The sequence below is a fragment of the Aythya ferina genome (assembly GCF_964211825.1).
Source record: "Aythya ferina genome assembly, chromosome: 9".
NCBI classification, from domain to species: Eukaryota; Metazoa; Chordata; class Aves; order Anseriformes; family Anatidae; genus Aythya; species Aythya ferina.
The window spans coordinates 26969872-26988388 of NC_140305.1; the positions used below are offsets into that span (position 1 = coordinate 26969872).

The 18517-nt window shown below is 47.5% G+C and overlaps 1 protein-coding gene across 4 annotated transcripts in view; it reads right to left on the minus strand.

The window, feature by feature from the left end:
• Positions 1–13044, minus strand: part of LEKR1 (leucine, glutamate and lysine rich 1) — a 52997-nt gene extending 39953 nt beyond the window's left edge. The window contains exons 1-4 of one of the 4 annotated variants that reach the window (XM_084529553.1): positions 12566–12654; positions 12052–12283; positions 11399–11534; positions 4537–4751 (exon numbers count right to left, since the gene is read on the minus strand). In XM_084529553.1, coding sequence (XP_084385679.1) covers positions 4537–4751 — 215 coding nt within the window. In that variant the 5' untranslated portion in view covers positions 11399–11534; positions 12052–12283; positions 12566–12654. The other 3 variants (XM_084529554.1, XM_084529552.1, XM_084529555.1) reach the window with 3 other exon arrangements.
• Between the last annotated feature and the right edge of the window lie 5473 nt (positions 13045–18517).

Here is an 18517-nt window from a genome sequence, read left to right on the forward strand (position 1 = left end):
ATGTATTAACCTCGATCAGCAAATAACCACAGAGCTTTCTAATTTCACTCTGACAGATAAAGAAGCAGAAGCCCTGTGGATTTTAGTGATTCTTTCTGTCTGAGTGTGAACTGAAAGAAATCATTTAAAGCCTTATAATTATGTCCAGAAACATTTTACAGCTATTAAGGCCTTTTTAGCATTATGTGGCTCCATTCTCAGATACAAACATCTGTGATTTTTAATCTACATTTTAATTTTACTTATTAAATATGAAAATATTTTAAATGAAATATTTATGAAAAGAACACACAGAAGCAAAAATGTAGATTTCATGTTACCTTTTGCATTTTCCACTGACTGCTGTCTCTTCCAGATAGGGCATTCTGTCTCACAGTTCCTTTTATCAGGAATTTGGGAGAAGATTAAACCTTATCACAGAGTTTTGTGCTTTGTGAATCATGCTTTTGGACTACCTTAGTGACCAAGCTTGTTTCATTTATTAGTAATTGATCTTGGCAGCTAATGATGTTAATAGAGAAAATTTGACAAAACTAGAACAATCACAGCTCTGACACAAGAAGAACAGGACTGAGCTACCACCAGTCAGCAAAGAGGATGTTTTGTATAGGGAAGTCACTGACTTCAACATCCCTAACACAAGAGTCCAACAGCAAGAGGTCACTTCCCCAAAGCGCTGTGGTGATCAGCTGTCTGAGACTGTGACAAGCTTTGTCAGTTGGGGGGGGGTTTCCCATTCCTGTTTGTTTGTTTTTAAATATAAAGGTGAAATTCACTGCTTTTACAGATGGTGAACACAGGATCTCACTTAAACTTTATCAGATTTTTGCTGGCTCTCTGCACAAGCCTGAGCAATACCTGAGTCATCTTGATGACACCATCAGGACAGAATATACAGATCAGTTTGCAAGCACTGAAGGGAACATATTAAAACACTTTGGCATTATACAAAATTCTGCTTTTTCCTGGTTAATAAGTACACCCTAAAATTATCATGTGGCTAATTGAAGAAGTATGTACTGTTGCACTATAAAACAAATACAATTAAATATGTTGAAGGCAGCCTCTGATTAAATTTCATATCCTCTCTTCAGAAAAAACTCGCACGCACTTGGCACTTCCCAGTACAAAACAGCTCTTGTGCTCTTACTTCTGTATGCTGCAATTTGAGCTGTCTAAAAGTAGAATTAAATGCAGAAAGAGACAGACAAAATCCAGCACTTCTGTGCTCTGTATTCCCCCTACAATACAAAAAACAATACATTATTTCCTTTTGCTGGGAACAGATCTGTGCAAAACGTGGGGACTTGCTGAAGCCCATGCTCATCCAGTGCCTCTTGTATTTACTTGCCTCTTTCCACCAAGCCCTGAAGGAGCAAGCACCCAAAGACTCACCCAGAACACCCATAGTGTGGTGAAGTACTCATCTACTACTTTATGAATTGATTTCTTTTCAGATAAATGATATTCCAATATTCTGAAAGTACCTGACAGTTCTACAGTTAGCCATGCTTCCTAAAACAGTGAAAAGAAGAACAAGACTCCCAAGTTACCCAAATAAAATAACATGTAGAAAGAATAACTGACTGCATAACCCAAACTATATTTGATACTTTTTTTAAATTATGCATTTCTAATAGAGCTTTTTATGTTTTCCAAGTGATTTGGAAACATCAAGGATATTGTAAACGCATCTTTCATACCATGCTCCTAGCTTGAAAATGGGAGGAGTTCAACGTAATTCTATTTCTTAATTAATGACATAATCACTGATTAATTCCTTCTTTCTTCCCACCACTCCATAGTGACACAACAAACAGAGTTCTGACAAATGAAAAACAGAAACAAGAAAGTGCACACCCACTGCAGTTAGACTAGTTAATGACTGGAGAACACTGATAAAGAGATGGAATTAGGACAAATGAAAAACCTGGGAGTATCTAAAGGTCCTCTCTGAAGCATAAACTCCTTGAGGAAGGTCTCTTTATAGCTGCAATAGTCCTCATAATCTTGGAATTTTATAAGAAACCAGGCCTGATAAGACCACGTGGAGAGAATGAATCTTCAAACAAACAGTTTAATATCCAAAGTGACTAGATGAAAAAGAAACTCCAAAATTCCCAAGGGCCATGTAACACAAGATTTCTCTGATGAAACCACAAACCTGAACATCATGCTGGGGTTTTGGGTTCTTTGTTTTCCCTTTAGGGGGGCAGTGGGGTGGGAGGGGGCATAGAAAGTGGAGGGATAAGTGGGTGGGAAGGGATTCCATCCGTCTTACTGCTATTGATGCTCGAAAGGCACTGACACACAAAAGTTCTGCACACTGAAAATCTGAAGGTGAAAACAAAAAGCAGCATCCCCATGGGAAGGTTTTATACAGTGACCTACACTGTATAGGATATTTAGCCAGGTCAGTATCCTTCTAAGCTACGCAATTGAAGTTTAAATCAAGACAAAGTTATCATAACAATTTATGTGGCTAGACTGTCTGCCGTAGCAAGGAAAACTGTGAGCATCATTTAAAGGACTGAGTGGATATAAGCATGAATCTTCAGAAAGATGCAAGTACGTGAGCTTCCCTGCAGACATGAGCAAAGATGCTCTGGTAACATTAGTGATCTCTTCAAACAGTACCAAGGCTTTCTTACTACAGGTGTGAAACACACAGCGCTGTGTTAGATTGAATCAGTATAGTTACCTGCAGGACGGTCAGCTCCCCTTCTTCTGATAAAATTCCAGAAGGGCAGGTAACTGAGTTCCACAACAGCTGAAGTTCCCAGTTTGCTTTCAATGTTAACCACAGGTACGAGCAATAGCAATACTTTAACCACACAGGAATATAAAAATGAGATAGTTTGCACCTATCGAGAAGGATTAAATCTCTTGGTCTACCAAAGATGAAAAGGGGCTTATTTGGCTTCTGATAAAAACTTGCAGTTTGAGAAGAACGATTTGTCAACCATGCAAGAACCTGGAGAAAGATAGTACACTGAGTAAGTTGGTTCATGCCAATAGCACAGGGTAACGAGAGACCCAAAATAGAGGAGATAAGGAATATTTAGACAGCTGATTTAACAAAGCACAATAGTTGATTTATGGGCTGAATGAAAGCCTCCTGAAAGTATTCCATTTGATTTCAGCAGGTTTTGAATCAAGCCAAGCCTTAGGGGGAAAAAGTGCAGAGATTAAACTTTCATTAACTCTTCCAGCTTTGCTACAAAAAGTCAGCTAAATGAAAACGTACGTCTTCCTCTGGCAAATGATCCTCAACAAGAAGAACATGCTGTCACTGTATCTGCTAACACACTGAATACTGCCACTATAATTGCTACCCAGAGCCATTAAAGGAACAAGGAGTGAACGCGCTCTTCAGAAATGTGCTGTTACACCAAAGAAATCATTCTGGGGACAGGGGAGGAGGGAGGTTTTGGTGCCAGTGAAAATAATATCCTGAAGTACAGTACGAGCAGGGTGATCCACAAAATATACATTTTGTTCAACCTTAGGTGAACTTGTGTGTCGAAATGAACGCTTCACTGGCTACATTAACAAACACTAAAACACCCTAACTAAACGTAATAATAGTTATGCTAAATTGTTACAGTATTTGAATGATTCACAAAACAAAAAGTAAATGGATGCAAGTGCTTCACCTCCAGACAACCCATAGTTTCTTCTCTAATGCTGCCAGTCTCTCGGGAGAGTACCTTACTACCCCAAAAGCTCCATGTTTTCAGGCCTAGACCAGTTGCTACTGGGTGTGAGTCAGGCATGCAAAAACACCCCAACTGGGAGTCTTTAGAATCAAAAGGACTGTCCCAATATTAAAATCATAATATTGCTCCTGTAAAAAGCTTCTGGCAAACAGTTTGACTCAGATGAGCAAGGAATTACCGAGAAGTTTCCGATTCCCTTGCTTACACTTCATCATTCTAACAGTAGTCAATTTGAACAGAGCCACAGATATAATTTGCCATACCAGAGATCTGAGGAATGCACACTTCCCCCATTAACATGGGCCTTCACATACCACCAGTAAGCATTTGCTGGCTCCCGTTTCTGAGGAAGAAAGCCACAAGCAGCACCCAAGTAACTGATTTAGCATTCTCTGTCATCACACTGATAGTGAACTGCACGCTTCTTAGGGAAAGAGTGTTGATAGGAGACAGTAAGTACAAACTTCAGAATGGCGAAACCCCCAGTATCACGGAATTTCTTTTGAAGCATTTTTTATTACAAAAATGATAAGATTAAATATTTGATCATTTCCCCTTTGTGTAGTGTAGGGGGAAAATACCTCTGAAGTGCCTTCAGGCCTTTCTTTCACTTTAAAGATATTGACTGTTTTTAAACTGTTAAGGAATTAAAAACTCACTTCTGCAGAATAATACAAAATAGGATTTACACATTACATTATACGCTACATCTGATAAAAGACAGCCAAATCTCATTTGTAGTTTTAACTTCTTTGGAACGGCATTACCTAATACATACACATGCAAAATTACATCAGACTAGATAACATGCTCTGACCTTTCTGTTTTTGATTCCCTGTCAGCTCGACAGTGTTCAAGGTCTAGGTAAAGAGACTGCAATTCTTCTTGAAGTCTTTTTTCCCGTTCTATACTTCCTTCATAAAATGTAATCTGCTTTTCCAATGCTTTCACTTTTTCTTCCATCACCTTAAATTCATGAAGAATCAAATAGCTGACGCCACAGTATTTGCACACCGTCTCCTCCCGAGACATCTAGAAAGAGATACAATTTTAAGACTGTATGTGAGAAACAAGTTGCACAACACAAAAAATGAATGACTAGTTTCTATTCCAAACAGTTTAAACTATTTAATGTGCCGGAACATTTATGATCAAATATGTAATTACAATAACAAAGAAAATTCAACATCAGGAAAATGACAAACTATAGCAGTACTTTTGCTTACCAGAAACTTCCCAAGGCAGATCAATTATGCAATTAGCTATGTACAAACCTCCACTGGAATTACAAACTGAAGTACCCCCAAGTTATGCTTGATGTACTACTTTCAAATAAAATATGCCATTCTGTGTTTTACAAAACTGTATCCTTAAAGAAATTTCTGACTGTGCGAGCCAGAAAAATGTTACTTACTCTGTTTTTGACAAGTCACATCCAATTAAGCAGGCAAGATGAAAAGAGACTAGAGTGACATAATTCAGTCGTCTTTACAAAAATAATTCAAGACGGGAACGTTATCGTGATGTAGCATGTACGGCACTTGAGTGGGGTGGAAAATGTAAGCAGTTTGCTGGGTATGAAATATTCATCACTGATTAAAAACACAAAGTAATAGATATCTAACTGAAAGACAGTTGATTAAATTGGGAACAATACTTTTGTAATTGATCAAATTACTAAGCTTTTCAGCATGCAAAGCTTCATAAAAATGAACAGATAGATGTACCCTGACTTCAGTACGTTCTTGTTACTCAGTGTATCATTCCTATGTATTTTAATCTTCTTCCCTTCCAGAAAGCAATGCTCAGTTTACAAGTGATACGGAACTGAGCCTGCACAAGAAATGGATATTGAGTAAACAAGTTCACCAGACCTATGCTGAAGGTCTGACACTTCCACAGAGGACACGCGAGCACCTGCTTACCGGCACAGATCAACGGGACGCAACGGGACCAGGGCTAGATAATCTCATCTTGGCTCCCCTTCCCATGAAGGGTTGGACCAGATGAGCTTTTGAGGTCCCTTCGGCCCTGGGCTATTCTATGACCCTTGAAAATGTGAGGTTTTACCCCATTCTTGGAGCATCACAGCACTGATGCATTTGAGAGGGAATGATCAGAATTACGGCTACATCAGAGGACACGCAGCACACAGCTGAAGAGACAACCTCAAAGCCACAAATATAAAAAGTTATTGGCAAGCTTTGAGACATGAAAGATGGGAAATGGGTGGCAGCTAGCAGCGTGGTCTTTGTGTACCAAAAGCTTAGAGTGTGCTTTAACCTTTCATACAATTACCAAAAGTTACAAGGCTTATAACAAAATGACTTACAAAAATCATAAATACTTAGGTGAAGGAAAACAGCTTTCAAAAATAAAATAAAATAAAAAAGGATCATTATCCAAGATTCAATAACCTTTAGCATTTTAAATATAGCTTGATAAAAATGATATTTCAGGATGCCCTGGAATTACCAAGCCAACCTTTACTTTCCGATTTCTAAGTTTTGCCCCAGTTTAAAATACTCTTAGTTACAGTTGCTCTGAATGAACTGAATATTCAACTGAATATTTATTTTTCCTGGCAGCTGCAAACTGTGCTTGGAAATATGAAACTGTTACTCAGGATAAATACCATAAGGTTCCAAAGCACTGAAATTACTATAATGAAAAAGGACAAAATGAGCTGTTATTAGGAGGACAGAAAGGTGGCTCTTGTCCCAAAAAGAACACTGTGCTCTCTTGCAGCACCACCACTGTTGTCTTTCAGATAAACAGTTATAGAAATTCCACTGGGTGCTAGGATTTAAAAAAAAAAAAAATGATGGAAGTACTAAAACTTTTCAGTTTTCAACTTTAATTTTGCTGCTGAGCCTAAAAATAAATCATGTCACAGCACAATGAACAATATACACCCCGACTTAACAGGAAAAGGCTCCTGTTCTCCCTCACACCCATTCCTAAATTGATAGGAAGAGGGAAGGGGACACATGGCCCAGGACGGACCCAGGTGACAGCAAATAGCCCCAAAAGGCCTGACCCAAGCAGAGGAAGGGGCACACGAGCCTGCATTCTCATCCTAAATTCAGGAGTCTGACCTCGTGCCCACAGTGGTCAAATCACACGCAGGACTTTCTCAATCTCTCTTTTTTGTCAGTGTCAGCAGCCCCATGAGCTCCTTGCTGGCACCAAGAGCATCTCCTGAAGCCGCAGGACCGCCTGCAGGAGCTGCTGCAGTGCCCACAGACAGGTGCAGAGCAGTGCTGCCAGGCTGCAGATGCTGGCTGCACTCAGCCAAAATAACGACACTCATCTTAAGGCTACACCAATTCAAAGGTCAGAGCCAGGCAGTATTTTATAGCTTTGAAAATTACTCACGCATGAAATGTTTTTCAGAGTGGCACAATTTCTAAGGGAAATAATATTAATTTTCGTGTGTTTCTCTGTTGCCATCCTTCAAAGATTTGTGAACCAGAACATTTGGTTATTTATAACCAAACCTGACACTAAGGGCAGAAATATTTGAGTGTCTAGAAGTGCTGGACAGCCAGATGGGCAAGAAAGGCTTCATGAGTTCCTACTGAAGAAAACTCTGGAGCGTGAGCTCAGTCCTCATCTGATAATCCACACGGGCAAGGCCTTGTGAAGGGTCCGTGCTGGAGAAAGGATTTCACCAGACACCTCTCCTTGCATCTGAGGCACCAAAGTTGATCAATCGTTACATACAAATATACAGGAAGCAAATTTTCATTGGTTCTCAGCTTACAAAGCTACCTTTTCTGGAAGAGGAGTACTGAGTAACTGCTAAGAGTGTGTATTACTGGCATGGCCATTTGCACTTTCAGATTCTATTTTTCCCTATTTACAGTTGATCAGAAGACTGTTGTCATCATCTCAAATGCAAACAGGAAAAAAATAAGGGAAGAAACGCAATTTGGAAGGACCAGAAAATGAAGAACTGTAACTAGAAAAGTGACTGGGAGGATAAGCAGTGAATAGAAAAAAAAAAATCAGTTAGGAATTTTTAAAAAGGAATGTAACTTAATATTGTGGTTTTGGTCATCCTGGACAGAGAAACTCAGGGAAAACAAGGAACGAAAAGATAACAGAGATACAGGGAACAGAGAAAACAAAGATCCTCAAAAAAGCCTGCTAGTTGAGTTAGCAAGACGAAAAGAAAAGGAAAGCAACTCACTAAGGACAAAGTGTATAAGCTAAAAATGAATTTGATCCGTGAGGTTTTGGTCTGCAGTTCTGATAGGAAGGACAGAGCTATGTGCAGAACAAATCACTTCGCAAGGCAGTATTTCTAACTACCATATTCCAGCAGCTGTGGGAGTAGCTTCAGCTCTGAGCTGCGTTCAGTTTTGGAAGAACTAATATTATTCCACGGTTACCTTTAGCTACCAAGGACAAGTGGAGGTCTGAGCCAGGATGGCTGGGTCTGTCTGACTCAATGCTGTAAGCATATGCACAGCATATGTTATATGGAAAAAAGAAAAAAAAAGACTGGTGGTCTGTCCCATTTTCAGCTTTCTGAATAACAAGCTTCTCTCCAAGCTTCTGAAATATGACGTGACAGGAATTTACATAATTTCTACTTGACCAAATAATGACAGGGAATGCTGACTTGGGCACTGCATTCGCCTCCGCTAGTATTTCAAATTCCACTGGCAAACCTCATAATAATAAAGAGCTAAGTTCTGGTTAAAAGAAAAGTAGTTACCTATGCACTTAGCAGTGCCTTGTTGTTAAGACATCCAGAATACGGGTCACCGATGCTGGAAGCAGACAGTACCAAGAAACTAATAACTGGCCATGACTCTAAAAAGCTGGACCTTAAGTCCACAATTAATGAGATTGTTTTAAAAAGTTTTCAACATGTTTCTGAAATAAAAACAGAGCCATGAACACAGATGTACTCCACGTACGTTCCTTGTGCAGTGCAGGGGAGGCAGAGCTTGAGGAACTGAGGCACTCACCATCCTCCCTGCATCACCCCGTGCCCCTCGGGGGCATGGTACAGCAGTAACAGCTCGTGCTCCCCCTCCACTTGCTCTATCATGCCGAGCCCGCTTTAGCAAGGACTGCACAAAAAAAACAAGCCAAAACAACAACAACCACCACCACTGCATTTGTCCAACCTAAGCTCCTAGCAGAACAACACAATAATCCAGAAAATAAAATGTCATTGTACTAAGCTGGGTGCTCTTATATTATTTCTGTGTATTGATTGTTTCATTTTGCTTCTACCTGATTATCTGAATGCATTTTCTTCTCATTTTACTCCTCTTCTACCATACTACTTCCATTTCTCTTGTGCTGTTTTCCCTCGTCTAGCACACTACCTAATCCCTATTACACAAAGAGAAATGGTTACTCAAGCCACACAAATGATATTCTAAGAAGAAAGTGGAGTCTTCCACTGTATGTGCAAAACCAAAGAGTTAGTTGATTGAAATTATCTGTTTTTTTTCACTGAAATATTTTAAGAGTCCCAGTAGAATTTTAACTTCTTTAAAGAAGTTTATTGTGAGCAGAGTTTTCAGTCAGCATCCAGTCAGAGAGCAATGCAGGCCGCAACGCTAAGCCACGCTGCATACATAATAATTTGTTCAGCTTCCATAAAAAAGCAGTTGCAAAATAAAAAATAACAATACTTGCTTTGAATACTTATGAATAACGTAGGAAGAGCCTTGCAGTAAAACCAGAATGCCCTGCTCTCAAGTATCCCATTCAAAACATGCCCCGAAAGAATCGGTTTGCCACAGCAGGAAGTAATACTCGGATTTCAGGTAGCTTTAATTTTTTCCTGCCTGTGTTTAAAGCAGACTAATGAATCATAAGACAGCATGCTGCACTGCTGCTGACTGCACACACGAGCCCTGTTAACATCCAGCATGTGTCTGGCATGCCATGCAGACCTCACTGCTGCTCCTGAACTCCTTGGGGCTGTGTTAAGGAGCACTCCAGCTCTCTGGTGCAACACAGAGCAGAGAATTCCTATAAGTGACCCACTGTATCACAACTAACCGTGACACCTGTGAGAGGACTGATGCTCTAGCCCGTCATTAACCTTTTGTTCATCTGACGATACTGATTTGACACCTGCAGTTGCAACCATTGGGAAGTCCCCCCTAGCTACAACCCGAACGCTTGAGATGCGAGGGATTGTGCAAACCCTCAAACTCCTGGCAAGGTACGTGGACACTGGCTGCAGAAGAGACACCAAAAAGCTCACACCTCGTGAGCACAGCCCCAGCCTTCTGAGCACAGCAAGAGATGAAAACGCCTCGCTGCCCTGGGCGATCACCAGCGACACCAGGACTCTCAGAACCGACCATCACTGCCTGCATTGGGATCTGCTCTCACAAAGCCTCCAGCACCCTGACAAACAGCGGTGTGGGAATAGAAATGTTGTTTTTGCAGAGTTGCATTGTTTAGAGGGAAGGAATGTGGTACTGAGATATGCTTGCAGTGATAAGAAAGCTTAGCAGGCGACCTTGTAAAACGCAGACAACCAGACTCCTTAGGACAACTAGGTGAAAATCACGGTGTTAAGTCAGATGAGTGAAGCAACATTACCACTTCGAGCAGTAAAAACGTCAAAAGAAATTTGAAATGTAACAGGCCGGCAGCTGAAGGCCATGCATTGTCTGTGAAGTATCAGACTGTGAACCTGCATTATCCGCTCCGTGGGGAAACGGGAGGGTCCTGTCAGCAAGAAGTACACAAACTGTGTTTTGGAGCTAGGAGGGGCGTTCTCCTGCTTGTGGGGCGCCTGCCATTGCAATCACGAATAAATTACTGCTTCACTGGGATCCTCGCCTGAGCATGAGTTATTGACTACAGAGTGTTTATCTGGTTATCCCAAATCAACCACAGGTCCATGGCGCTGAGAGCTTCCCAGCTCTTCAGACTGCACTGTGTGGGCTCAGACTGCGAACGGGCAGATACCTTCGAACATTTCCAAAGCACGTTACAGCCACTGAGAACACTCACGTAGCTGGAGCTTGGCATCCCAATGAAATCAAAATGGCAAAAATTCTTTAGCTAAGTTCTGAAAATCTCTGTGAACACAGAGATTTCACAACCTGTGAACACCATCTTAAGAAGCATTCGTAAAGTACGAGACAATAGGACCTCCTGCCACTCTGCATGTCAGTGCTACATCCAGAGGCACAGGCAGAAATCCTGCTGCTTATAAATTGATATTAACACTGCAAGTAGTATATGCATAATGACCTTGGGTACGGCTCGCATCTACAAGGAAAGTCTCTGTTGGCATGACAGATTCTTTAGCTAATTAAAGAGACTGAAACTATGTAAGAATCTACGTAAAGGAAAATAATCCCAGGTCCAAAGACAACAAAGAAAGTTACCATAATGTGCTTATAAAGTTACCTTTATGTGCTCAATCTATAGCCCACGTGGCAAATCTAACGAGTACCCATTTGCTGCTAGCAATGTACGTGATGTTTGGTGGACAGTCAAATACCCCGGAACATTCTGCCCCGATGTGTAACACAGCTTCGAAGTTCCTGCACTGCTCGCTTTCTTAAGCTCCTAGGGCGAGAGAACTACTAATATGTAAGAATGTCTTGTGCCCAATTAATTATGTGATCTGTATTAAGCAAGGGTCATTTGTTTGCCAAATAAAATACACAATTAGGCGTAACCTTGTTTGCTACTTGGAGGACTCAGGGTGTCACTTGACTCTTCTGTAGGTGGCTGCTGCTCTGCTTCCCGCTTCGCTAAGATCTTCCTGGCAAAACTGCACCTTCCCGTCCAGGTACATTGAAAGGGCAGCAGAAACTGAAACAAACACAGGACTTGGCCATGGCTTTACGGTGCAGGACAGGCTGCTCCAGGCTGACGCTCCCTGCACTTTCCCTCTCTGTGACATCCTCTAGAGGAGCACAGCTCTGGAGGCTGCAATGTCACTCTCTAAGTACCAACCAGCAGCTCCATCCTCCAGAGCAGAGCAGAACGATGACAGCTCTGTCCTGCATCCTTTGCTTTGCCCCACTCTGAGCCCTACAGCCCAGCCGAGCAAGGCAGCTGGAAGCAGCTGTGGAACCATGAGTGCTCGCTGCTGGGTGCTGGAATCACAAAGCTCAGCGTATTCCCCCTCGATACTCGTGCTCCTTCAGCCAGCGAGCTGCATGTCGGGAGCATGTGCTCCGTTCGGCAGAACAACCTACAGCTGGCACACGTTCTGCTTATGTCAGGAGCAACCTAAAAGCAAGATTGCAAAAGAGATGCTATAAAACCCAAGAAGCAGAGAATGCGAAGGGAATAAGAACATGTCCACATAAAAGGTGGAAAATACCAGGATAGGAGATTGTGAGAATGGCTTGTAAGCGAGCCCAGGATCCTGTAACTGTCCTGCAGCTACAAGGCAAGCCAGCTGGGTGAAGAAATGAGCAGCAGCAAAGGATGTGTAAAGCCATGAGCAACCGATCCCAAAATCTTGGCCTGTTGATGCCTTGGAGCTGACGGTGGGGAGACTGGGCAGGATGGGACAGGAACGTGGGACTGCTCCAGTGCTCCGAAACCTGCGTCTGGGGTAAAAAGCAAGATGAGAACGGTGAGGATAAGGTTAATGTCAGGCTGCAGATACAGGACAACGTGTGAATGCCGTCAGTGTGCCTTGAGCGAGCAAACCCAATCCTATCGCCCTTTCCTTTTGCGGGACTCGCAAGCTTTTGGCTATTTTCGCTCTTTCCTAAATTCCCGGTGATTTGCTTTTCCCGAAAGCCCCAGCTCCCAGCAGCCCTGAGGGGCAGTTATTTGGGGCTGAGCCCCCCCGGCACTGCCACCAACCCCCCCTCCCCAGCCCGTACCTCTCGGATGCCCCTGGGCAGGGCGTGCATCGCCCCGGGCCGCTCCGTGGCCGCCGCCATTTCCTCGCCGGGCCCCGGCGCTGTCACCGCGGCAACGGCGCGGGCACGGGCACCGGGCGCGCCCCCGCGCGGGTGACAACGGGAGCGCGCTCGGGGATGCGTGTGGGGGGAGCTCGGTTCTCTCGGTTCTCTCGGTTCTCCCCCCATCCCCGGTGCCTTGGGGAAGCCGGGGGGGGGGAGACCGGGCTCGTCGAGCCCCCGGTGGGGGTCCGGGGGTGGTGCGGGGCTGCGCGGAGCCCCGGGGGGAGGCACAGCCCCAACGGGGGGGAAACGGCCCCGGGGTGCCCCGGGGTGCGCCCCGGTGTGTGCCTCGGGGTGCCCCGGTGTGTCCCGATGTGTCCCGATGTGTCCCGGGGTGTGTCCCAATGTGTCCCGGTGTGTCCCGGGGTGTGCCTCGGGGTGCCCCGGTATGTGCCCCCCAGTGCCCCGGGGTGCGCCCCGGTTTGCCCCGATGTGTGCCCCGGTATGTGCCCGTGTGTGCCCCGGTGTGCCCCAGTGTGTCCCGGTGGGTGCCTTGGGGTGCCCCGGTGTGTCTCGATGTGTGCCCCCCGTGCCCCCCTGTGCCCCGGTGTGTACCCCCTGTGCCCCAGTGTGCCCCCCTGTGCCCCGGTGTGCCCCAATGTGTCCCGGTTTGTACCCCCCTGTGCCTCCCTTTGCCCCCCTGTGCCCCAGTGCGTCCCGGTGTGTGTCCCGGGGGGCGCCCCGGTGTGTCCCGGTGTGCCCCGATGTGTGTCCCGGTGTGCCCCCCCCCGAGGTGTGCCCCCAGGCGGCGTGGTGCCGCATCCCCCCCCCGCGGCTCGGTGCGGTCCCGGCGGCGCCTCCCCGGCAGCTGGGCGCTGCGTGCCGCCGGCGCGGCGGGGGGGGGCGGCGGGGCCGGCGGATCGCACGCGAGGGCCGCCCGTGGCGTGCCGAGCCGGGCCCTGCCGTGCCGAGCCCGCGGAGGTTGGGAAACGGGGCAGGCACGCAACGGGGCAGGCAGCACCGCCCCGCCGCTCCCTGCACGGCCCCGGGGGGGTGGGGGGACGGGAGGGGGGCTGGGGGGGTGATAGGGGGAGGGGGGGGGGATGTGGGGATGGGGGGGGGATGTGGGGATGGAGGGGGTGATATGGGGGTGGGGGGGGTGATATGGGGATGGGGGGGTGATATGGGGCTGGGGGGGTGATATGGGGATGGGGGGGTGATATGGGGCTGGGGGGGTGATATGGGGCTGGGGGGGTGATATGGAGATGAGGGGGCTAATATGGGGCTAAAGGAGCTGAGATGAAGGGATGTGAGGAAACTGACATGGGGTCTGTGAAGAAACTGACACAGGGATGCGGTAAGGAGGCTCTCAAGGGGGATGAGGGGAGCCTGCCAGGGGCTTCACTACCCCCAGCCCCAGCTGCTCAAAGTCAGGGGGCCCTGCGGAGAAACGCAGCACCAGACAGACAGCCGCCGCCTCTCTCTGCTCTGAGGCCACCCCAAAATCCCCCCCAGACCCCCATTCCCCCAGCCTGGCCCCACAGGGTGTGCGATGGCTGCGGGTGGCAGTGATCCCGCTCCCCACGTGGCGTGGCGGCGGCGCGGCGTGCGTGCCAGCCCCCATCACCGCCGCCGCTGCAGAGCAGGTTCCAGGCGGCGTGCGCAGCTCCAAGGACAAACCGCCGGGCAAGAAACGAGTGCGTGACACGCAGCAGTCATAAGCCAGCTATTTCCATTGTTTTCCTGCAGGCTTTGTACCTTCTCAAACACACGTGGAAAGCCTCCCGCTGCCTGCAAATCCCAACCCGGAGGAGCAAAGTCCATGGCAGTGAGCAGCCAGGGAAAAAGGCTAATAAACACGAGCACCCTCTGCACAAAGCAGGACCCGGTCACCGAGTGTAAGGGTGAACAGGTCTGCCAGCGCCCGCAACGTCTCCCGGTTAAGCCAGCATCCCGATTAAAAGCAAAGTGGTATTTTTATCCCAGCCCTCTAGTTTCGGGCTGCCTTTTCGTGTGCTCGGTACAAAGAGCAGCGCAGCGAGGCGGTTTCGCAGCGCTGCCTGAGAACCTGGGGAAGCTGCTGGGTGTCGTGGCAGGACCGAGCTCGGCCGCTCAGTGCCACCGAGCCGCGGGCACGGGCACCGGGAGCCGTGCCGAGAGCCCGGGAGGAGAGCGGCGGCGGCTGACGGCGAGGAGAGATGGCAGGAGACGTGCAGGGAGGGGTCAGGGGAAGGACAGGGTTTGCACCGCACGCGGCAGCAAGGTTATTTCTGGTGCTGCGTGCACAGCGTGTTAGTTCCTGTTTTCAAGACATATTGTTTGCGAGGTTTGTTTGGTTTGCTCCCCCCCCACCCCCCTCCCCTTTATCAATGTCACAAGGACGAGATCGTCCTGGGAGAGCAGTCTCAGGGAAAGGATGTCTGGAGGAGGGATTTGAAGGTGAATGCTACCTGCGAGCCAGGGTCAGGCGGGTCAGCCCGTGCAAAGCCATAGCAGGACGGAAACTCTCCAAAGCAGCGTGGAAACGATAAAATCAGGGGCAGCACAAGGAAGCAGGGTACTGGCAGTGGGGCAGAAAGGCAGAGGTGATGGTAGGGGACGCAGAAGGTGGCGCGACGCCAGCCCCGGTAGAAGTGGAATCGGAGCGTGCTAACAACAGGGGGACATGCAGGGCAGGAGTCATAAGGGAGGAGATCCCAGTGCTCCTGCCGTGACATTGCCAAATCAAAGACAAGCTTTTGGCTGCAGGAGCACATGAGGTGAATCAGAGGAGGAATCTGGATGATTAAGCAGCAGCTGAGTGCCAGGAGTGAAGAGCTGTCAAGGATAATATCAATAGTGTGTGCGTAGAGGACAGTGGGTTTATTTGCCACGATAGGAAGGGATTTGAAAGGGAATACAAGAAGCTCATACTGACTCCGAGTTGGCAGCAAGAGAGCTTGGGAAGGTTGCCAGGAAAAGCGTCCCAGATACAAGGCTGAAGTGAGAAAGAAATAGGGAGCAGAGGCTGTTTCGGCAGTCAGCAGATTCGGAAGAGGCACGAAAGGCAGGAGGGCAGGGCCAGCCAGCACGACGTGCTCGGGGGAAGCGGCCAAGGAGAAGCCCAAACGCCTGGGAGATGGTGCCGAGGGGTTCAAGGTCCTGTGCTGTAAGGCAGCCAAGGGCCTGGGCTCAGCATATCTGAAAGATCACCGAAAGCTCCGGGACGCCAGTGATGATGGTTGTGTCTGACGGCTCCTAAGGCAAAGCAGAGCCTTATCCATACGGGTGAGGTTCGTCTCTGCGGGGCTCAGCAGTTTCCCAGGGGCCTGCTAGGAAACTCCCACGGGAACTCGGAAACCCCATAAATCTTTCCCCTCCCCCTGTCCACAAGCAGAGCTGCTCTCTCCTAATTTAAACACACAATCTGTAGGGAGGGGAACGTTTATACTGCTGGCTTACAAAACAAAAAAAAAAAAAAAAAGACTCCACTGCACACACAGCCCTCCCCGTTGAAACAAAGAGTGTGAGAATGGCTGAAACAAGACAGATGTTCCTCGCAGCCTTAGCGAGCTACTGGAAGAAGCGTGTATCTTCCTGTGATGAAGGAGCTGCAGTCACTGTGAAACAGGGAAAGATAAAGAGGAAAAACAAATGAAGGAAGCCTGGATGTTTACAGGAATGGGGATATCAAGGAGGATGGCGAGCCTGACTTGAATTTGGGAGCCAGATCAGGGGGCCTGCATACATCATTCTGAGATCCAGCTGGCCAGGATGATGTTGCAGTCTCCCAACTCCAATTAAGTGGACGGGATTGTTCATACGAAGGAGGATTACTGAGGACGGTCAGGGTTTGCAAGCCCTGAAATTATGCCATGATACCTACTGCTGAAACAGTCTGGGAGCTTTCCTCAGGCTCCACCCCATCTCCTGGTGCTACGGGTGCCCTTTTAAAACGCTAAATAACAGCAAATCCTCTGCAGTGGGTTAGGCTGCTCCTTCCTCCACTTCACAGTATTACCTCTTGATTTGCGATTGCAGTGTAATGTCCTGGCACATCCTGATAGCAAAATGCAAATGTTGCATTTCCATGGCACGGCCTGACAATTCCAATTTATGCACCACAAGGAGATAACACCATGCGTGTGCTGATTGCACGCTGTAGCTACAACCTTGTTAACATACAGCCCTATCATTACAGCTTGGGTGAAAATACGAAACACTAAGAATTTTCTTGCTCTGCTTTAGAGCCTGACCTGTTTCCTCTGACAGTCCTTGACTTCAAATGGGGTATGGGCAAGACCCCGTCCAAAAGAGGGGCCTGTAATTTTTTTACTTGATATAGGTAACAGTACTGAAGTGCAAAAATGTGGCTGGTTGTTTTGTTTTGGTTTGGTTGGTTTTGTTTCAGTGATTTGAAGATAGTTACAGGGGTAGGTGATGGCCAGGTGAGCTTGACTTGACCGTGCTCCCCGACCCCTGTGCACTGACATGCCCAGCTGAGCTGCCAGCAGTCGTGCACAAAGAAAAGTGAGCTCAGCATCGTGGCCTGTGGCCATCTCAGGTGGCCTGCATCGTGCTGCGGCTCCGATGCTGGCTAAGCTGACAGCTCCTGAGAGCTCGCGTAGCTAAATGAATTGTGGCAGGCATCACCGCCACCACGCGAGCTGGCTTGTGGGGGACCTGGGACAGAAATCAACAGAGCTGCGTTCCAGGGTGGTCTCCTACAGGTTCCTTCAGGTCTCCTACAGCACTTAAGAGCGTGGGGAGCTGCTCACACCACAACTCGTCCCATCGGGTTGGCTCTCATTTCGGTGAATTACCTGTCAGCAAGTCGTGATTTACATAATCTGTGTGGTATTTGCAATTAGCCCAAGTGGTTAAGGAAGGAAATTTTTAGGCAAAACATTTGCCTTATAAGTTCTACATTTCTTTGTTACTTGCTTTGAAAAAAGCTCTTGAGAGATTTGGCACGGTGGTCAGCAAAAGGCCCAGAACTGTTGAGATGTTTTGGGAGCATGAGTGGAGACTGAAGTATCTTATCAGGAGCATGCACAAAGGGGTGTTTGTAGCTCTGCTGAGAGCGTGTCTGGTGCCAGCCAGGCTTGGGATGCAGCTTTCACCAGCACCGTGTCCCCTCTGCCAGGCTCCGGGGGAAGATCAGCACGTGGAACGGCTTCAGGTCGGATTTCTGCCCCGCTTCGCTCCCCGATAAGGCTCGGGATAAGTTAAGGTCCGGCTGTTTACCGGAGCCTGGGGCTCACGGTGTATGTTTTAGCTGCCTAGCAGCTTGTCTCCAGGGAGAGGTGGGAGGTCAGAAGTCCAGGGGCAGCACAGCGTGGAGGGTTGGCCGTGTCGTGCCATGCAGCACTCTGCAAGTACAAAGTGCTGCGGAGGGCTGAAACCAGCTTGTCTCCCTCACCTGACAGCAGTGCGCCTGGGCAGGAGAGCCAACAAATAAAACTTGACCCATAAGAGGAAAGAGACGATTGTGAAATTGGACAGCATTTGCCTGTCACTATGGAGTCACTAAGGGAACAGGCATATTTTCTTCCTGTTTACATAATATTTCACCAGTAGCTTTGCACCACTGAACTGCAGCAGCAATTTCTGAGTGACATCGACACGCTGGGGTGCCACAACTTGCCAGAGCTTTTTCTGTGGTACGCTCTGAAATAGAGGGTCTGTGGCAGGCAGGGGCTGGTGGTGCTGAGCCCGGGCTCACCACAGCATCCTGTGGAGCAGGAGGCTGAGAGGAGACGTCGCGGTTGCCTCCTACTTCTTGAAAGCCCACGGAGGCTGCAGCCGCTGGGGTACAAGTTAGGGCAGACTGGAGAGTTGCCCAAATACACCACAGGGGTGACATTGCTCCCTGGGTAACGTGGGACAGCAAGGGACAACATTTGTAATGGGAAAAGCTGCAGCGTCCCCACCTGCACCATAAGAAAGGCA